Source organism: Symphalangus syndactylus, chromosome 9 (genome assembly GCF_028878055.3).
Source record: "Symphalangus syndactylus isolate Jambi chromosome 9, NHGRI_mSymSyn1-v2.1_pri, whole genome shotgun sequence".
In the NCBI taxonomy this organism is placed as follows: domain Eukaryota; kingdom Metazoa; phylum Chordata; class Mammalia; order Primates; family Hylobatidae; genus Symphalangus; species Symphalangus syndactylus.
This window is the reverse complement of record NC_072431.2, coordinates 124,140,720-124,156,182: the sequence shown is the minus strand read 5'-3', so window position 1 is coordinate 124,156,182 and position 15,463 is coordinate 124,140,720. Positions and strand designations below refer to the sequence as shown.

At 38.5% G+C, this 15,463-nt stretch overlaps 1 protein-coding gene across 50 annotated transcripts in view; it reads left to right on the top strand.

Annotated features, from left to right (window-relative positions):
* Positions 1–15,463, top strand: part of CCDC171 (coiled-coil domain containing 171) — a 416,355-nt gene that overhangs the window by 42,117 nt on the left and 358,775 nt on the right. For 30 of the 50 annotated variants that reach the window (XR_010113576.1, XM_063609124.1, XM_063609157.1 and 27 more), the window contains 2 exons: positions 1,632–1,822; positions 4,104–4,235. Coding sequence is in view for 49 of the 50 variants with exons in the window: in XM_063609124.1 (XP_063465194.1) it covers positions 1,632–1,822; positions 4,104–4,235 (323 nt within the window). In the remaining variant the exon portion in view is untranslated. The remainder of the gene's footprint in view (positions 1–1,631; positions 1,823–4,103; positions 4,236–15,463) is intronic. The other 20 variants (XM_063609154.1, XM_063609151.1, XM_063609129.1 and 17 more) reach the window with 1 other exon arrangement.

Here is a 15,463-nt window from a genome sequence, read left to right as displayed (position 1 = left end):
AAAAAATTAGCTGGGCGTGTTGGCGGGTGCCTGTAGTCCCAGCTACTTGGGAGGCTGAGGCAGGAGAATGGCGTGAACCCGGGAGGCGGAGCTTGCAGTGAGCTGAGATCGCGCCACTGCACTCCAGCCTAGGGGACAGAGAAAGACTCCGTCTCAAAAAAAAAAAAAACAGAAATGTATGATAAATCATCAATGAAAATAACTCAAGATAACATCTCAGAACTAAAGGACATGAATTGCCAGATGGAAAGAGTCTATTTACCGTTATGGGAAGAAGTAGACCTACTGCAGGCATAACATTATGAAATTTCAGAAAAATAAAGACACAGAAGATTCTAAAGCTTTTACGAGAAAAGAAAAATAGGTCAAATGCAAAGGATCAGGAGTCAAAATGGCCTCAAACTACTATCCAGCAATGCTGGATGAGAGACCATGGAAGAATATCTTCTGGAGATGGCAGCTGAATGGGGGGGGGGACTTTTAATGTAATTCCTTTTGTACCTTTTATACCTTTGTATTTTGAATGTTTTGAATTTATGATTAATTAAAAATGCAAAGAAATATAATTTAGAAATACTGCTATTATAGCTGTGGCATCTTTTAACACGTGTTTTTATAAACATTTCCTCATTTTATCTTCATAAAAACTTAACTAGGGACATTCTTATTCCTAGTGAGAATCAGAGAATCAAGGAGGTTTAATAAGGTGGCAGGTGATGGAGGCAGACCTGGAAGCATTTCCTTATTTTCTAGATGCTGAGACAGAGCAGCAGTGTTAGTGTGTTGATAGGTGTTGGTTATTGTTGAGGTAATAGGGTAGGAGGTGAGTTGCACCTAAATCTGGCAAAGTAAATAGCTACAGTTCTAAGGGTTGGGGTAGTGGTTTCCAGCCTCAGCTTTGTGACACTTGTGTAAGATGTGTTACAACTAGTTTGTTGTCAATAGTCAAATATAAAAATTTGTAATCTACTGTTTTTAAAAACTTGCCCTATATATCACAGTCTTAAAAATTGATTTTTCTTTCTTCTTTTCTTTCTTTCTTTCTTTCTTTCTTTCTTTCTTTCTTTCTTTCTTTCTTTCTTTCTTTCTCTCTCTCTCTCTCTCTCTCTCTCTCTCTCTCTCTCTCTTTCTTTCTTTCTTTCTTTCTTTTTCTTTCTTAAATCTGAGAGGAGGTCTCCCTATGTTGCTCAGGCTGGTCTTGAACTCCTAGGCTCCAGTGATCCTCCCACCTCAGCCTCCAGAGTAGCTGGGATTACAGGTGTGCACCACCACACTCAGCTGGTTAGTTTTCTTGAATAGGACAAAAACCAATAGAGTTGCAGCTGGTGCTAGAAGTGCAGGTAAACTTGGATATGCCTTCAGAAATATGTCGCACTATTTCATAGCAAAATCATCATTGTCTGAAGGGGAAGAAGAGATTGAAAATTATAGAATAGATTGATTTAGAGACTGTGAGCTTTTCAAGAGTTTACTGGACTGGAAAGGTTTTCAGGAGTTTACTGTAATGGAAAGGTTAAATGTTTTATCCTAAGATCGTGCTGTAAATGATGTCAACTCCAATGCCTAGGTTTTGGGGCTCCTTGTTATTTAATTCATGGTTGTAAATGTACCTATTATTCTATTCTTAATAGCACAGAATTCAGAACTTCAAGCAAAGACAAATGAGACTGAGAAAGCACTTCAGACTTCTCAGCAAAAATGGAAAGAAGAATGCAGAAGATTTGAACATGATTTGGAGGAAAGAGACAATATGATCCAAAATTGCAATCGAGAATATGATTTACTTATGAAAGAAAAAAGCAGACTAGAGAAAACTCTACAGGTAAAATAGTTTTTATAAAGGAATTTTCCGATACGTAATATTCACTGAGATGTGTTGTACATTACTTGAAGTTATCCTGGATTTCCTTCCTTCCTTTTTCCTTCCTCCTTCCTTCCTCCTCCCTTCCTCCCTCCCATTTTTTCTTTTTAGGGGCATATTTGCTGGTCTCTTTTGGAGTATATTAATAGGTATACTTTTTGGGGTGAAAAACGGTTCGCGGTCGCTAATCAAAATGTTAAAAGCCACAAAGCACTTATATGGGCATATTGTAAGATGGTAAGAATCTACAGCTCTTTTTGTTTAGCAATATGAAAATTTGGAATTTTAGAAATATGGGCCCTGGATTTTGGTCTGAATATACAATAAATATAGAAAAATATTTGTATGTTTGATATAAGCTTCATTATCTATGTAGAGCATGTTCTGTATAGACGTGATATGTAACATATTTAACTTCTCCTAAAATTGTGAGCTATTTATTCCCTTATTTTTTGTTCCCTTTTTACTCCCTAAAGTAAAAGTGGTATAACGTTGAAGTTGCCAGTGTCTTAAAAGGTAGATTTTGAGTTGTCTATATTTGCTATTTTTTTTGAAGCAACAGTTTAAATGAAAAAAAATTACATGACAAAGCCAGGTATGGTGGTGCATGCCTGTAGTTCCAGCTAGTAGGGAGGTTGAGGTGGGAGGATCACTTGAGGCCAGGAGTTTGAGGCCACAATGTACCATGATTGGGCCTATGAATAGCCACTGTACTCCAGCCTGAGCAATATAGTGAGACCCTGTCTCCTCCCAAAAAAGCAAAAAACAAAACAAAGAAAAAAAAACGGTGATAAAAATGTTCTACCTTTACCATTGGTGTAAATGGCTTTTTTGAATTCTGGAAATGTGTCTTTACTAAAAATTAATTACACAAAAGCATTTACAAACTGTAAAAGTTTTCGCACAGTCGTTCCCAGATGTTGTCATTGTCAGCAAATTTACTTTTGATTTCTTCCACATCAGTAGTCATAGTTTGTTTCTTTTGTTTACTACTGTATTCTTAGACCCTGGAACAGTAGCTGGCATGCAGAAGGCCTCCATTAGTGTGTGAATGGGGGAGGTTTCGGTGGTAGCTCATGTTACAAGTCCTTGGATGGGCCTGTATAACCTTCCCCACATAAAATGTTTTGGAGTTATGTGGAGAGGAGAGTGATGGTGGCAGTATTTCTTCAGCCAATCAGCTTGCACCTGAAGGTAGAAGATTATGATCTGATCTCAATTAGCTACTTAGGAGAATTGTGCTTTGGTTTTAGGCTATTGGCTTTAAACTAGTCTGCACAGAGACCCTTGGGACAGTTTGGAGTTGAATCTGAGTCACTATTTAGCCCTTGGGGGAAAAAAAGCCTCAAGGCTCTTTGTGAAAGCTTTCTTTCTATAAGTTAGGAGGGTAATATTTGTTATACAGATCCATGCTACCATTATGTGGACATGAGAGGCTTTCTTTCTCTCGCATGTAAACCATAGACTTTCTTCTGTTAATGGGAACTTAATTTTAAACCCTATAGTTAGAAAATTGGGCTTCTCAGCAAATTGCGTTTTATGTTTCTAAGATATTAAACCAAATGAGATCTTGCAGTACACCTCAGAAAACCCAAAAGGAAATGCATTTTTTCAAGTATTGTTTATCTATAGAACTAGAAATTGAAGTCCACACTTAAATTTTTTGTTCTTTGCTTTTCAAATTTTTGACATTCTAGAGTTTCCTTATCCTAATTTGTTGCACAGAATTCTTTTCTTTGCCCCTTTTTCCCTTTCGGAAATACATTGTTCTGTGTCAAATTTATGTATAAATTATCAGGGATAATCCAAACATTTTGATCACAGGTAGCGATTTCCATATTAAATGGAATCTACTTTGTTTAAATCTATCATATGATATCATATATTGATATTTTGTTCAGACCTCTGAGTTTACATTTTTCAGAAAAATTGGATCGAATATATCCTTATATAATAAACAGGTATATACAGCCTGTTGCTTGTATATACTTATATATAGGTAATAGGTAAATATATGCCTATATAAACAAGGTATAATCTGTTGTTTAAACAAACATAGATTCTTACTCAGATCTACATTCTGTTGATCAAATTATAGTTTTATTAATGATTTTAACATGAATTATGATGAGTTTTAACATCTATAGGTAAGAAGAGCCTCTTTGTACATTTAAACTGGGGATGAAGGAAGAAAGATAAATTTTATTGATCTAATAGTAAAGCAAGATTTTATTATATAAAGGAAGCATTGGAAAAACATCAACAGGAGAAGAATGAGATGGAGTCTCATATCAGGGAGACAGCATTGGAGGAGTTTAGATTACAAGAAGAACAATGGGAAGCAGAAAGAAGAGAATTACAATTTATAGTACAGGTATTTTAAAAATAATAATTCAGTTCCTTAAATATATATTTTTAATGCTTATGATATTCAAAATTACATTAGTGGGATAATTGACTCGCTCAAAGGGAAAATAATGTCTAGTTTTGATTCTGGAAGGCTACATTTCATTTGCTGTTAAATGACAATAGGGCAACTGTTACCAACAGATACCATTAGTGTTTAGAGCTCAGTGATTTCCATTGCATACCTTATGTGATTTTTAAGAAGGATGTATATATATTTGGTATTTTATTTTTCCAATTTAAAATTTGAGACTAATAGCTGTTTTGAATAGGATAAAGAAATAGAATAATAGGATTCTGGATGTTAAAGAATCCTTTCAAATCATATAGTGTAGTAATTTTTGAACTCTTTTTAAGAAATACAAATTCTTAATTATCCTCTGTTCCTCCACCCCTGAAACACGCAGAATCCCTGAGGCTTCTATAGTCCAATTTGAAAATTACTGATTACATCTAATCCCCTTTATACATGAGCAGATGGAGATTCGGAAGTTACTGACTTAGGTTATAGACTGAATGATTAATCTGGGAAAAGGCTGCAGGTCTCTGGATTCTCACTCCAGTGTACTTTGCATTTTTTCAGGAGATTATATGTATTTATTTTGAAGGAGAGGTAGGAGAAACTCAAACTAGTGTGTTATTGTGTGTTTTAAAGGAAATTTGTGAAGGTAATCCTCTTTAAGAAAAAAACCCATGAATCAACTAACTTAAAACTTCAAATACATTTTCATCACTTCTTCTAGTTATTTTGTGATAACTAGAAACACATAAAACATAAAACAAAACACATAACTAAAACATAAAAAACATAAAACAATGTGTTTTATGTATTTTTTCTACACAGAATGACAAATTGAAATAACCTTTATATAGATGTCAAAGATATGCATTTTTCACAAGAATGAAAAATATCCACATATAATACATTTTGGAGTAATTGTGTGTCACAAACAACTTTGCAACACAGAAGTTGACCAAAAATATGCAGAGAATAAAAGCCACTTAATTTTTTTTTATTATACTTTAAGTTTTAGGTTACATGTGCACAACGTGCAGGTTTGTTACATATGTATACATATGCCATGTTGGTGTGCTGCATCCATTAACTCATTTAGCATTAGGTATATATCCTAATGCTATCCCTCCCCCCTCCCCCCACCCCATAACAGTCCCCAGTGTGTGATGTTCCCCTTCCTGTGTCCATGTGTTCTCATTGTTCAATTCCCACCTATGAGTGAGAACATGCGGTGTTTGGTTTTTTGTACTTGCGATAGTTTGCTGAGAATGATGGTTTCCAGCTTCATCCATGTCCCTACAAAGGACATGAACTCATCATTTTTTATGGCTGCATAGTATTCCATGGTGTATATGTGCCACATTTTCTTAATCCAGTCTATCGTTGTTGGACATTTGGGTTGGTTCCAACTCTTTGCTATTGTGAATAGTGCAGCAATAAACATATGTGTGCATGTGTCTTTATAGCAGCATGATTTATAATCCTTTGGGTATATACCCAGTAATGGGATGGCTGGGTCAAATGGAATTTCTAGTGCTAGATCCCTGAGGAATCGCCACACTGACTTCCACAATGGTTGAACTAACTTACACTCCCACCAACAGTGTAAAAGTGTTCCTATTTCTCCACATCCTCTCCAGCACCTGTTGCTTCCTGACTTTTTAATGATTGCCATTCTAACTGGTGTGAGATGGGTATCTCATTGTGGTTTTGATTTGCATTTCTCTGATGGCCAGTGATGATGAGCATTTTTTCGTGTGTCTTTTGGCTGCATAAATGTCTTCTTTTGAGAAGTGTTTGTTCATCTCCTTTGCCCACTTGTTGATGGGGTTGTTTGATTTTTTCTTGTAAATTTGTTTGAGTTTATTGTAGATTCTGGGTATTAGCCCTTTGTCAAATAAGTAGATTGCAAAAATTTTCTCCCATTCTGTAGGTTGCCTGTTCACTCTGATGGTAGTTTCTTTTGCTGTGCAGAAGCTCTTTAGTTTAATTAGATCCCATTTGTCAATTTTGGCTTTTGTTGCCATTGCTTTTGGTGCTTTAGACATGAAGTCCTTGCCCATGCCTATGTCCTGAATGGTATTGCCTAGATTTTCTTCTAGGGTTTTTATGGTTTTAGGTCTAACATTTAAGTCTTTATTCCATCTTGAATTAATTTTTGTATAAGGTGTAAGGAAGGGATCCAGTTTCAGCTTTCTACATGTGGCTAGCCAGTTTTCCCAGCACCATTTATTAAATAGGGAATCCGTTCCCCATTGCTTGTTTTTGTCAGGTTTGTCAAAGATCAGATAGTTGTAGATATGCGGCATTATTTCTGAGGGCTCTGTTCTGTTCTATTGGTCTGTATCTCTATTTTGGTACCAGTATCATGCTGTTTTGTTTACTGTAGCCTTGTATTATAGTTTGAAGTCAGGTAGCGTGATGCCTCCAGCTTTGTTCTTTTTGCTTAGGATTGACTTGGCAATGTGGGCTCTTTTTCGGTTCCATGTGAACTTGAAAGTAGTTTTTTCCAATTCTGTGAAGAAAGTCATTGGTAGCTTGATGGGGATGGCATTGAATCTATAAATTACCTTGGGCAGTATGGCCATTTTCACGATATTGATTCTTCCTACTCATGAGCATGGAATGTTCTTCCATTTGTTTGTATCCTCTTTTATTTCATTGAGCAGTGGTTTGTAGTTCTCCTTGAAGAGGTCCTTCACATCCCTTGTAAGTTGGATTCCTAGGTATTTTATTCTCTTTGAAGCAATTGTGAATGGGAGTTCACTCATGATTTGACTGTCTGTCTGTTATTGGTGTATAAGAATGCTTGTGATTTTTGCACATTGATTTTGCATCCTGAGACTTTGCTGAAGTTGCTTATCAGCTTAAGGGGATTTTGGGCTGAGACAATGGGGTTTTCTAGATATACAATCATGTCATCTGCAAACAGGGACAATTTGACTTCCTCTTTTCCTAATTGAATACCCTTTATTTCCTTCTCCTGCCTGATTGCCCTGGCCAGAACTTCCAACACTATGTTGAATAGGAGTGGTGAGAGGGGGCATCTCTGTCTTGTGCCAGTTTTCAAAGGGAATGCTTCCAGTTTTTGTCCATTCAGTATGATATTGGCTGTGTGTTTGTTATAAAGAGCTCTTATTATTTTGAGATACATCCCATCAATACCTAATTTATTGAGAGTTTTTAGCATGAAGAGTTGTTGAATTTTGTCAAAGGCCTTTTCTGCATCTATTGAGATAATATGTGGTTTTTGTCATTGGTTCTGTTTATGTGATGGATTACGTTTATTGATTTGCGTATGTTGAACCAGCCTTGCATCCCAGGGATGAAGCCCACTTGATCATGGTGGATAAGCTTTTTGGTGTGCTGCTGGATTCAGTGTGCCAGTATTTTATTGAGGATTTTTGCATCGATGTTCATCAGGGATATTGGTCTAAAATTCTCTTTTTTTGTTGTGTCTCTGCCAGGCTTTGGTATCAGGATGATGCTGGCCTCATAAAATGAGTTAGGGAGGATTCCCTCTTTTTCTATTGATTGGAATAGTTTCAGAAGGAGTGGTACCAGCTCCTCCTTGTACCTCTGGTAGAATTCAGCTGTGAATCCATCTGGTCCTGGACTTTTTTTGGTTGGTAAGCTATTAATTATTGCCTCAATTTCAGAGCCTGTTATTGGTCTATTCAGAGATTCAACTTTTTCCTAGTTTAGTCTTGGGAGGCTGTACATGTCGAGGAATTTATCCATTTCTTCTAGATTTTCTAGTTTATTTGCGTAGAGGTGTTTATAGTATTGTCTGATGGTAGTTTGTATTTCTGTGGGATTGGTGGTGATATCCCCTTTATCATTTTTTATTGTGTCTATTTGATTCTTCTCTGTTTTTTTCTTTATAAGTCTTGCCAGCAGTCTGTCAATTTTGTTGATCTTTTCAAAAAACCAGCTCCTGGATTCATTGATTTTTTGAAGGATTTTTTTGTGTCTGTATCTCCCTCAGTTCCGCTCTGATCTTAGTTATTTCTTGCCTTCTGCTAGCTTTTGAATGTGTTTGCTCTTGCTTCTGTAGTTCTTTTAATTGTGATGTTAGAGTGTCGATTTTAGATCTTTGTTGCTTTCTCTTGTGGGCATTTAGTGCTATAATTTTCCCTCTACACACTGCTTTGAATGTGTCCCAGAGATTCTGGTATGTTGTGTCTTTGTTCTCGTTGGTTTCAAAGAACATCTTTATTTCTGCCTTTATTTCGTTATGTACCCAATAGTCATTCAGGAGCAGGTTGTTCAGTTTCCATATAGTTGAGCGGTTTTGAGTGAGTTTCTTAATCCTGAGTTCTAGTTTGATTGCACTGTGGTCTGAGAGACAGTTTGTTATAATTTCTGTTCTTTTACATTTGCTGAGGAGTGCTTTACTTCTAACTATGTGGTCAATTTTGGAATAGGTGTGGTGTGGTGCTGAAAAGAATTTGTATTCTGTTGATTTGTGGTGGAGAGTTCTGTAGATGTCTATTAGGTCTGCTTGGTGTAGAGCTGAGTTCAATTCCTGGATATCCTTTTTAACTTTCTGTCTCACTGATCTGTCTAATGTTGACAGTGGGGTGTTAAAGTCTCCCATTATTATTGTATGGGAGTCTAAGTCTCTTTGTAGGTCTCTAAGGACTTGCTTTATGAATCTGGCTGCTCCTGTATTGGGTGCATGTATATTTAGGATAGTTAGCTCTTCTTGTTGAATTGATCCCTTTACCATTATGTAATGGCCTTCTTTGTCTCTTTTGATCTTTGTTGGTTTAAAGTCTGTTTTATCAGAGACTAGGATTGCAACCCCTGCCTTTTTTTGTTTTCCATTTGCTTGGTGGATCTTCCTCCATCCCTTTATTTTGTGTGTCTCTGCATGTGAGATGGGTCTCCTGAATACAGCACACTGGTGGGTCTTGACTCTTTATCCAATTTGCCAGTCTGTGTCTTTTAATTGGAGCATTTAGCCCATTTACATTTCAGGTTAATATTGTTATGTGTGAAATTTATCATGTCATTATGATGTTAGCTGGTTATTTTGCTCATTAGTTGATGCAGTTTCTTCCTAGCCTTGATGGTCTTTACAGTTTGGCATGTTTTTGTAGTGGCTGGTACCGGTTGTTCCTTTCCATGTTTAGTTCTTCCTTCAGGAGCTCTTTTAGGCCAGGCCTGGTGGTGACAAAATCTCCCAGCATTTGCTTGTCTGTGAAGGATTTTATTTCTCCTTCATTTATGAAGCTTAGCTTGGCTGGATATGAAATTCTGGGTTGAAAATTCTTTTCTTCAAGAATGTTGAATATTGGCCCCCAGTCTCTCCTGGCTTGTAGTTTCTGCCGAGATATCAGCTGTTAGTCTGATGGGCTTCCCTTTGTGGGTAACCTGACCTTTCTCTCTGGCTGCCCTTAACATTTTTTCCTTCATTTCAACTTTGGTGAATCTGACAATTATGCGTCTTGGAGTTGCTCTTCTCGAGGAGTATCTTCGTGGCGTTCTCTGTATTTCCTGAATCTGAATGTTGGCCTGCCTTGTTAGATTGGGGAAGTTCTCCTGTATAATGTCCTGCAGAGTGTTTTCCACTGGGTTCCATTCTCCCCATCACTTTCAGATACACCAGTCAGACGTAGATTTGGTCTTTTCACATAGTCCCATGTTTCTTGGAGACTTTGTTCATTTCTTTTTACTCTTTTTTCTCTAAACTTCTCTTCTTGCTTCATTTCATTCATTTGATCTTCCATCACTGATACCGTTTCTTCCAGTTGATCAAATTGGCTACTGAAGCTTGTGCGTTAGTCACATAATTCTTGTGCCGTGGTTTTCAGCTCCATCAGGTCCTTTAAGGACTTCTCTGCATTGGTTATTCTAGTTAGCCATTTGTCTAATCTTTTGTCACCTTCTTTGCCATGGGTTCGAACTTCCTCCTTTAGCTCGGAGTAGTTTGATTGTCTGAAGCCTTCTTCTCTCAGTTCGTCAAATCATTCTCCGTCCAGCTTTGTTGCGTTGCTGGTGATGAGCTGCGTTCCTTTAGAGGGGGAGAGGCACTCTGATTTTTAGAGTTTCCAGTTTTTCTGCTCTGTTTTTTCCCCATCTTTGTGGTTTTATCTACCTTTGGTCTTTGATGATGGTGACGTACAGATTGGGTTTTGGTGTGGATGTCCTTTCTGTTTGTTAGTTTTCCTTCTAACAGTCAGGACCCTTAGCTGAAGGTCTGTTGGAGTTTGCTGGAAGTCCACTCCAGACCCTGTTTGCCTGAGTATCAGCAGTGGAGGCTGCAGAACAGTGGATATTGGTGAACAGCCAATGTTGCTGCCTGATCGTTCCTCTGGAAGTTTTGTCTTAGAGGAGTACCTGGCCGTGTGAGGTGTCAGTCTGCCCCTACTGGGGGGTGCCTCCCAGTTAGGCTGCTTGGGGGTCAGGGACCCACTTCAGGAGGCAGTTTGTCCGTTCTCAGATCTCCAGCTGCGTGCTGGGAGAACCACTGCTCTCTTCAAAGCTGTCAGACAGGGACATTTAAGTCTGCAGAGGTTTCTGCTGCCTTTTGTTTGGCTATGCCCTGCCCCCAGAGGTGGAGTCTACAGAGGCAGGCAGGCCTCCTTGAGCTGCGGTGGGCTCCACCCAGTTCAAGCTTCCCTGCTGCTTTGTTTACCTACTCAAGCCTCTGCAGTGGTGTGCGCCCCTCCCCCAGCCTCGCTACCGCCTTGCAATTTGATCTCAGACTGCTGTGCTAGCCATGAGCGAGGCTCCGTGGGCGTAGGACCCTCCGAGCCAGGTGCAGGATACAATCTCCTGGTGTGCTGTTTGCTAAGACCATTGGAAAAGTGCAGTATTAGGGTGGGAGTGAGCCAATTTACAGGTGCTGTCTGTCACCCCTTTCCTTGGCTAGGAAAGGGAATTCCCTGACCCCTTGTGCTTCCTGGGTGAGGCGATGCCTCACCCTGCTTTGGCTCACGCTCGGTGCACTGCACCCACTGTCCTGCAGCCACTGTCCGACACTCCCCAGTGAGATGAACCCGGTACCTCAGTTGGAAATGCAGAAATCATTTGTCTTCTGTGTCGGTCACGCTGGGAGCTGTAGACTGGAGTTGTTCCTATTTGGCCATCTTGGCTTCACTGCCACTTAATTTTTTTAAGAGTAAAAGCTGGTAGTGAACAGTGGAAATTCTGTATTTGTTATGTATGTCAGTATTGAAAATACCAATGAAACCACAGCTTTTCCAAACCTTTGGTCTTTGTGCAGTGCTTTTCTGCCCATTCACCTCTTCTGTAGAATCTGGAAGGACAGTACAACCACGCTTTAGACGTCTTGTATTCTGTTTGTAGTTTGTGTGGTTAATTAGTTGATTAGTTCATTTGCTCATTCATTCATTCTCTAAATACTTACTGAGTTACTGCTCTGGGTACTGAGGCTGTAAAACTGATTAAGACCCGGTTTCTGTCCTCGAAGATGTTTCAGCTCAGAGACATGTAAAGAGAGAAAATATTGTTTGATAAAATTTTAAATAAAATGCTGTAGTACCACAAAAGTGAAGTTGGTTAGCTGTCTGGGAGACTAAGGAAGACTTCGCAGAGCACATGATATTTAAGTTGTTGATAAGTGTCTTAAAGGCTACTTGGAATAAAGAAGCAAAATTAAGTAAATTAAAATAGCTCTTTTATTTCTAAACACTCAGCCAGAGGTCTAAATTTATAAAATATAATTCACAGGCCTGTGTATAAATATGTAGATGATGTGATTTTGGTCTCATCTCCAGATCAGTCCTGTAAATCCTAAATGAAACATTGTGGTTATACCAAAGTTTATATATGAAGTACTAAAAGAATTTAAAATTAGGCATCTGTCGTTCATTATGAGGTTTACAGAAAAATGCAGGAATATGGTCTCTAGTTACTACAAACAGTATCTTGCTTTGCTGCTTTTGTAAGGTAAAGTTTATTGTATTTTTTAACTGGAATATTTAGAACTCTGTTTCTCAATTTCTTGTCCTTTTTTTAATTCACAAAAGAAAATAGCTTTTCCTTTTATACATCAATCCTAAGAAACTATTGTGACTTTATGTTAAAAAATGTTTTTTAAAACAACCTGAGGGATAGAGTGAAATTTTCTTCTCTATTGGCTGTTGATGGGTTTAGTTTTACATACTATAAATAGGTGTTAGTATCTTATAGCGTTCTCTTTGTGTAGCTCTCTAAGAGAATTCAGTTTTTTAAATAAGTTTTTTTTAAACCTTCTCAGTGAAACCTCGTCTTTAATAGAAAAAACCTGTTATAATATTTCTCTCATCTGGGCTTTAGAATTCAGACCCACTGTAACAAGAAAATCTCAATTTTATGCCATATTCTTTTTCTTTCTCGGAGATTGGGGCACTAAATAGAGGTGTCCTTCTCTGGAATATTAACATGAGTGAATTCTTATTGGTGTTACCCAAAAAGTTACCGCATTTCAAGATAGTGTTTCTCATTTCTTTTTTTTCTTTTCTTTTTTTTTTTTTTTTTTTTGAGGCAGAATCTCTCTCTGTTTTCCAGGCTGGAGTGCAGTGATGTGATCTCGGCGCACTGCAACCTCCGCCTCCCGGGTTCAAGCGATTCTCCTGCCTCAGTCTCGTGAGTAGCTGGGATTACAGGCACGCACCACCAACCCCAGCTAATTTTTGTATTTTTGGTAGAGACGGAGTTTTGCCAGGTTGGCAAGGCTGGTTTCAAATTCCTGACCTCAGGTGATCCGCCTGCCTCAGCCTCCCAAAGTGCTATTACAGGCGTGAGCCATCCCGCCCAGCCTTATTTAATTTTTTTAATTTTTATTTATTTATTTATTTTTTTGAGACACAGTCTCGCTCTGTCACCCAGACTGGAGTGCAGTGGCATGATCTCGGCTCACTGCAATCTCCACCTCCCGGGTTCATGCCATTCTCCTGCCTCAGGCTCCCGAGTGGCTGGGACTACAGGCGCCCATCACCACGCCCAGCTAAGTTTTTTTTGTATTTTTAGTAGAGACAGGGTTTCACCGTGTTAGCCAGGATGGTCTCGATCTCCTGACCTCGTGATTTTCCCGCCTCAGCCTCCCAAAGTGCTGGGATTTATTTTAAGTTTTTGGGTACATATGCAGGATGTGCAGGTTAGTTACATAGGTACACATGTGCCATGGTGGTTTGCTGCTCCTGTCAACCCATCACCTAGGTATTAAGCTTAGCATGCATAGCTATTTTTCCTAATGCTCTCCCTCCCCTTAATCCACCCCTGACAGGCCTCAGTGTGTGTTGTTCCCCTCCCTGTGTCCATGTGTTCTCATTGTTCAGTTCCCACTTACAAGTGAGAACATGCGGTGTTTGGTTTTCTGTCCCTGCATTAGTTTGCTGAGGATAGTGGCTTCCAGCTCTATCCATGTCCCTGCAAAAGACATGATTTCGTTCATTTGTGGCTGCATAGTATTCTATGGCGTATATATACAACATTTTCTTTATCCAGCCTATCATCGATGGGCATTTGGGTTGATTCCATCTCTTTGCTATTGTGAATAGTGCTGCAATGAGCATACATTTGCATGTGTCTTTATAGTAGAATTATTTATATTCCTTTGGGTATATACCTAGTAATGGGATTGCTGGGTCAAATGGTATTTCTGGTTCTAGATCTTTGAGGAATTGCCAAACTGTCCACAATGGTTGAATTAATTTTCATTACCACCAATGCTGTAAAAGCATTCCTCTTTCATTGCAACCTCGCCAGCATCTGTTGTTTCTTGGCTTTTTAATGATTGCCATTCTGACTGGCCTGAGATGGTATCTCATTGTGATTTTTACTTGCATTTCTCTGATGATCAGTGACGTTGAGCTTTTTTTCATGTTTGCTGGCTGCATGAATGTCTTTTTTTTGAGAAGTGTCTATTCATGTCCTTTGCCCACTTTTTGACGGGGTTGTTTTTTTTTCTTGTAGGTTTGTTTAATTTCCTTGTAGATTCTGGATGTTAGACCTTTGTCAGATGGATAGATTGCAAAAATTTTCTCCCATTCTGTAGGTTGCCTGTTTGCTCTGATGATAGTTTATTTTGCTGTGCAGAAGCTCTTAAGTTTTTAATTAGATCCCATTTGTCAGTTTTTGCTTCTGTTGCAATTGCTTATGGCGACTTCGTCATGAAATCTTTGCCCTGCTACAAGCTTTTCTATTGTGGGACAGGCAGTGGTAAAGCTTTGTTTCTAAACTATCATGCCCCTCCTTTGTCATTTTTCCAGTTAATTTCACTGTATACTTTATCAGTGGGATTGAAAACATTTAGAAGATGAATATATATGTTTTCATATTTATTTCATTTCCAAAATTCTGTACCTCAACCAAGGAATACAGTTATTCTTTCCTTATTCATTGACTAAATTTGGTGTATGTATCTAGTGATTGAAGCATGGGGGAGTTTGTGACAGTATGGGAAGTGTAGCTTGAAAATAATTCCATGAACTATATAAAGAGGAGGAAGAGTAGGGAGGCAGTGAAGAAAGTTATCAGACCAGCCTTAGTAGGCATGGTCTGATAGGCCTTAAGACAATCTAGGGATTGGGGTGCAACATATCAAAAGCTGACCCAGTAAGTATGATTGTGATGTAGTGACAACTTGGAGGAAGTTACGTGAAAAGAAAGTGTTTTTAGGAATATCCACATAACAGAATACTATGCAAATACACACAGAAATAAGATATGAACATCAACAGATGGATGCAAAATATTAGGAATATAATTTTATTTTGTTTTATTATTTTATATTTTTGAGACAAGGTCTCGCTCTGTTGCCCACGTTGGAGTGCAGCGGGACTATTACAGCTCACTGCAGCCTTTACCTACCTCTGCCTCCTTTGTATCTGGGACCATAAGCATGTGCCACGAAGCCTGGTTAATTTTTAAAATTTTTGTAGAGATGGGGGTCTTCCTTTGTTGCCCAGGCTGGTCTTGAATTCCTGGGCTCAAGTGATCCTTCTGCCTCAGTCTCGCAAAGTATTGAGATTACAGGAGTGAGCCACCACACCTGGCTTATAATTTTATTTATGTAACACATTAACATATGTTAACATGTACGACAGGTAAACACCTTAAGGAAGTTTACCTTAAATAATCAAGGGCAGCAAGGAGCATTTCTTTTCTTCTGGAAAACTATGTACTGGTGTCCTATTAACAAATGGCATAGAAAAGGACTCTGACAC